Source organism: Carlito syrichta, unplaced genomic scaffold, assembly GCF_000164805.1.
Source record: "Carlito syrichta isolate Samal-C Ts95f unplaced genomic scaffold, Tarsius_syrichta-2.0.1 Scaffold308105, whole genome shotgun sequence".
Lineage (NCBI taxonomy): Eukaryota > Metazoa > Chordata > Mammalia > Primates > Tarsiidae > Carlito > Carlito syrichta.
In genome coordinates, this window is record NW_007252201.1 from 277028 (window position 1) to 283301 (window position 6274).

At 43.2% G+C, this 6274-nt stretch overlaps 1 protein-coding gene across 1 annotated transcript in view; it reads left to right on the forward strand.

Moving 5' to 3' along the window:
• The first annotated feature begins 4735 nt into the window (after nucleotides 1–4735).
• The window catches only part of LOC103267337 (nuclear autoantigen Sp-100-like), a 51698-nt gene continuing 50159 nt past the window's right edge, over nucleotides 4736–6274 (forward strand). Inside the window, exon 1 of the mRNA XM_021716001.1 lies at nucleotides 4736–4865. Coding sequence (XP_021571676.1) covers nucleotides 4736–4865 — 130 coding nt within the window. The remainder of the gene's footprint in view (nucleotides 4866–6274) is intronic.

Genomic DNA, 6274 nt, shown 5'->3' on the forward strand with positions numbered 1-6274 from the left:
TCACTTCTTACCTCCCCTTAAAAGACAACTGTCTGCCGTAGTTATGTAACCGAGAATTTCCATTTCAGGTTTTGAGAAAGTTTTCAGTCCTTTTCTCTCTTAGTTTATGCTTTAAAGATTTATTTTTCCTTTTGAATCTAATTGTGTACTGGCTTGAGAGATTACAGAGGCTATACTTGTGATAGCAGAGCCTGGAGACCCCACAGAAGAATTCTCCACTGCTCCCAATTAGGACTCTATCAGCCAGCCGCCCAGATGGACAACGACTTGAGATAACTGTCGAAGCAAGTCTCCAGGTAGACGACATTCAAGATAACCATCGAAGCCAGATCAGCTCCCTGTACCGCTCCCAAATATTCCTCATTCCTTTCTTTCCTTGAAATTTTATTCTTAGCCTAAAATTTTGAATTGGTTCCTTTGAGACGTGAGACTGGCCATTTCCTCACCTACCGGCTTTTGGAATAAAGTCCCCTTCCTCGTACTACATCTCAAGCTTGTTCACTTTGGCCTGCAAATGACAAGTATCAGAACTTGCAATTTATAACAGTTAAGCTCATCTCCTAACCCTAGTTTTCTCTTCTCTGCTCAAACCCACTGAGACTCCACTTGAAGGAAGTACTCACAGTGTGAGAATTTATAGCGTAGACCCAGAGAAACCAACAAGCTCTGTGCTCTGGTGGACAGGTCTCTAGGTGTCACCTCACTTCTCTGTGACCTCAGTATCCCCTGACTCACTACTGTATGCCCCTAGGAATCTGAGTCATTCTGTGGAGGAGCCTCTCTTCAAAGCATTCCAGCCTAGGAGGAAATTCAGAGTGGGCGACAGTCTCGGTCCTTAGGCACTCCTAGTCCCAGTGAAGGTCCAGGGACCTAGAAAGGGGAAAAGATCATAGAGGCCATAGAAAAGAGTAAAAGACACGGCACCATCCGCACAATTTGAACTAAGATTTCTGTCTTGAACTGCCGCATATGAACATCCCATGCACCCATTCCTTGTGTTATTCCACGCTTTTTTAGAAATAAATAATGGCACTTCGAACCTTGATTTTGAAATGTTTTGTCAGAGTTCTGAGGAGATTCTATTTTTCCAGTATAGACAACACAGAATGAATCACGATAGGAAAAGTTACAAGATGCTTCTAAAGGAGACCTGCAATAGCAGCATTTTGCCACCAGAGGACAGCGTAGGCTTTCTGGAGAATCTGGGGAGAGAAAAGGGTGGGACCTTCTGGGGGAGAGAACCCACAGTAAAATGCAAATTTCAGATGTAATTTTACTTGCTAAAGTTAGAGCAAAAAACTAAGCCCCGCACGAGAGTCCCGCCTTTCATTCTGCTCTGTGAGCTCCTACTGATCGGAACTGACAACTGGTGAATTCTGGAGTCGGTTTCAGGAGGATCCCCTTGGCATCAGGTTGAGGGTTGGGGAGGTCTGGGGAGGGTGGAGGGAGAGCCTTGAAGGGTGTAGGGGAGAGAAGATGTGCCCTCTAGCTTCTGAGTGTTCGATCATTGAGTCTATGAAATAAACAAACAGCAGGCAGATTATACGCGCAAAGGCACACAAATTGATACCCTGCTCACAGGCGTTGCGGAAAGGAAAAGGGAACACGCTCCAACCAGTGAGACTGAGGGGCGCTTCACAGGGGGAGAAGAGAGAGGGGCTGCCGGCAACTTTTGGGGGGCGAGATGACTGGGCCTCAGAAGAGCAGATAATAGTTTGTGACAAAGTGTGTCTGGGTGGAGTGTCTTTCTCGCCCCCTCTCCTAGGACAGGAGTTCACCTTCCAAGTTGATGAAATTCCCTGGAAAGGGATTGCGGATGTGCTTTAGGTACATCAGGAGAGCTCAGGGAAAGCCTCTGCTGGCATTTGCTGTCCTTCAAGAGTCTTCAGCTCAAAGTGATCAGTACACCAAAGCAACGTATTATGGGGTAGCACTTCCTGAGCGCCTTCGAGGGGCTCCGGGCCGTGGCTGTTGACCAACCGGGTCAAAAGCGTGTTGATACTTGAGTCCCGTGTGTGGCGTTCACGTAGCCTCCTGGCGGACAGCGGCCCCCTCCGGCAGCGGTGGGGATTCTGGGAAAGGGACCGGGCCTCGGGAGGCTGAAGGGGCGCCAGGGCGCAGCCACTTCCGGCTGGTCGCCGGTGCGCGAGGCGGAGAGCCCGAGGTCTCGGCCCGGCTCCCCGAACCGCTCATTCCGGGAGGGGAGGAGAGGGACGCCAGACCGTCGAACTTGACTTCTCATCACCCCAGCGCCGCGGCCAGGGCTCCGGTGGCTCAACCAGCGTCCCACAAAGGTACTCGGGCAGCTCGGAGGTCTTCCTCTTGGAGAGGAGCGGGCAGCTGGGGCCGGCGACTTCCTCCCCCGCCTTAGTTTCGTTTTCTGTGAAAACGTGGAGCTCCGCGGCCAACCCGCCCCGGGGTGTGGCTGAATCTAGAGGGGAGGGGAGAACTCCAGAAAGCTTGCTTTGCGCCCAGGCCCGGCGTTTCGGAGGCCGCTGCTCTGCAGACGCTTGCAACCAGCAGGGATAGAGAGCTCGGCTGTGGCTCTGAGACATCTGTCTTGTGTGGGGCATTCGTTCCCTGCAAAACCTCGCCCTCCACCAAGCTGAACCCCCCTCCCCAATTTACTCTTGGGTCCCCGCTTGTGCTCAGCTCGTTGTCCTGGCCCTCCAGAGAGCGCTTAGTTGGAATAAGGAACACAAAGCTCCAAATTCAAATAGCACGAACCCCCACTGTTATTTTAATTGTCAATTGTGGTAAAGTATACAGCATGTTTATCATTAAAACTATATTTTATCACTTGTCCCTGTCACTTTATCTCTTAATCATGTGTAAGTGTCCAACTCAGTGGTATTAAATGCATTCACTATGTTGTGCCCCGAGCACCACTATTTCCAAAACCTTTTAGTCGTTCCCAGCATACACTTTCTACTCATTAAGCAAATAACATTCCACTCCTGCCCCCTCTCGCATCCTCGCATTCTCTTGTTTCCATACATTTACCTGTTTAACGTCCCATCACGTGAGTGGAGTGGTACCTTTGTCCTATGTCTGGTTTATTTCACCCGGCCCAAAGTTTTCAAGGCCATCATGTTTAGCAAGTATCAACATTTTATTGCCTTCTATAGCTGGATAATATGCCACTGTACATGCCATTGAATGCTACTGTCCATATTGGTCTACACCTGTTTAAGACTGCTTTCACTTTTTTCTGGATATATTGTGTTCCTAAGAGTGGAATTGCTGGGTCCTGTGGTGGTTCATATTCAACTTTTTGAGGAGCTGCCAAGCTGTATTTCAGAACAGCTGTACCATTTTACATTCTCACTGGCAGGGCACTAGGTTTCCAGTTTCTCCACAAATTCTCCGACACTTGCTATTTTGTTTCTGCTCTAAGAAAATATTATAGTCATTCAGGTGTGAAGTGATATCCCATTTTGGCTTTGATTTCTATTTCTTGAATGCATCTTTTCATGTGCTTATTGGCCACTTGTATTTTTTCTTTGGAGACATGTCTATTCAAGGTCCTTGCCTATTCTTGAAGTCAATGATGTGTGTATTTTTGATGTTGTGTTGTAGGACTTCTTTATATAATCTGGATGTTAATCTCTTATCAGACATATGCTTTGCAAATCTTTTCTTCCATCCTATAGGTTGTCTTTTTGCATTCTTGATAGTATCATTTGATGCACAAAGATTCTTAATGTTGATGAAATCTAATTTTTCAGTTTTTTCTTTCATGTCTGTGCTTTTGGTATCATATTGCCAAATGCAATGTCATGAAGATTTTCCTCAATGTTTTCTTCTAAGAGTTTTATATTTTGGGACTTAAGTTTAGGTCTTTGATCTATTTTGAGTTAATTTTTGTATATGGTATAAGGTAAGGATCCAACTTCATTCATTTACATGTGGATATCTGGTTTTCCTGGCAGTATTTGTTGAAGACTGTCTTTTCCCTGTTCAAGTCTTGTCATCCTTTTTAATAAGAAATTAACTATATGTATATATTAAAATGTATTACTGAGCTCTCTATCTTATTTCCCTGGTCTATGTTAGTCCCTCTGCTGGTACCATATTGGTTTTTAAAATTAAATTAAATCTAAAATGTAAAAACTGACAATAATAATTGTATATATTAATGGGGTACATCATGCTATCTCAGTATATATAGTGATCAGACCAGGGTAATTAGTATATTAATCACCGTAGCTTTGAAGTAAGTTTTAAGGTCAGGAACTGTGAGTCCTCTAATTTTATTCTTCTTTTTTGAGATTGTTTTGGCTATTCGAAAGCCCTTGCAATTTTATATAAATTTGAGGGTTGACTTTTCCATTTCTGTGAAAAAGGCTATTGGAATTTTGATAGGGATTGTCTTGGCTCTGTAGATCACTTTGGATAGTATCTTTTAACAGTTTGAAGTCTTCCTACCCATCAACAGAACATGAGATGTCCCCACACTTATTTAAGCCTTCTTTCTTTTTTGAGAGACAAGGGCTTGCTTTATTATCCAGGCTGGCCTCTTTTTGAATTTCTCTTAGCGATGTTTTGTAGTTTTCAGTACAAGTCTTTTACCCCTTATTTAGATTTTTTTCCTAAGTATTTACTGCTTTTAGATGCTATTTGTTAGGTTAACATCTCAGTGGGACCTCCAAATTGTTAGGTTAAAAGTCAGAGAGGGAGAGAGGAGTTGCTTCCCCAATGTAGGAAACATGGTCACCTTAGCTCAAAGAGCCACATGACCACACTAGAGTTTAACAAAGCAATGACAAATGGCTGCTTGAAGTTGCTTTTAAACCTTCCCTTTGATGGGGGCGTCGTTAAGGTGATTGGGTGGTGGTCTGTTCCACCTGATCATGAAGGGGCAGGTAAACACAGGTACTGATGTCAGGTGATAGACAATAGGCAGATGGGTGGGTTAGTCCCATGATGGCTGCCATGGTAATGGGGTCTGTGTCATGAAGGTCATGAAGGACTGGCTGATTAGGTTAGCTTGAGTCTTATGGGTGGAGGCAAATACTTGAAATAGAAAAGCTAATTAGTACAGAACAAGCTGTGGAGGAGTTGTAAAACAGTTATTGATAGCTACCTCTGAGTAATCGATTTTGTCATTGGCTAGTGATAGCGGGCAAGTTAAAATGAACTGTTAGAAAAACATGACAAAGCTAAGCAATGTTCAAATGGCTGCTCATTGGGTATGTCAACTCCATCTTGGTCCTTTGACTATTGTAGATGGAATTGCTTTCTTAATTTCCTTTGTGTGTGTATGAGGGTGGGGTGTGTGTGTGTGTGTGTGTGTGTGTGTGTGTGTGTGTGTGTGTGTGTGTGTGTGTGTGTGTGTTTGATGTTGAAGCATGTCTCTGTGCCAGGGATCAACCTGAGGAGAACGCTTAAGGGCTTAGGTGTTTTCTGAGACTGCATCTTTCCCTGGGCATGGTGGTGGCTGGCTTTCTCTCTCTCTCTCTCTCTCTGTCTCTTTCCTTAACGTTGAGATATAATTGAAAAATTAAAATTGTATTTATTTATGGTATATACAATGTGATGTTTTGTATATGTATATAATGTGAAATGATTACTACATTCAAGCTAGTTAACATATCTATAACCTCGCATAGTTACCAATTTTTTTGTTTTTGTGATGAGACTACTTATCTACTCTATTAACAAATTCCAAGAATACAATATATTATTATCAACTAGAGTCACCATGCTGTATGTTAGGGCTCTGGTACTTACTTATCTTATAACTGAAAGTTTATTCCCTTTGACCAATATCTCCCCATGTTCCTCATTCCTCAGCCCTTGGTAACCACACTTCTACTCTTTGTTTCCATGAGTTCAACTTGTAGATTCCACATATAAGTGACATCATGCATTATTTACCTTTTTGTGTCTGACTTATTTCATTGAATATATGTTCTCCAAGTTCATCCATATCATCACAGATGTCAGGATTTCCTTCTTTTTAAATACTGAATAATATTCCATTCTATGTATGTGCAACGCATTTTCTTTACCCATTCATCTACTGATGTACACCAGGTTGTTTCCATATGTTGGCTCCTAGTGAAAAATAATGTTGTAATGAACATGGGAGTACAGATATCTCTCTGAGATAGTGATTTTTGTTTCCTTTGGTTATATCCCAGTAGTGGGATTGATGGATCAAGTAGCAGTTCTTTTTTTAATTTTTTGAGGAACTTCCACACTGTTTTCTTTTCTCTTTCTTTCTTTCCTTCTTTCCTTCCTTCCTTCCTTCCTTCCTTCCTTCCTTCCT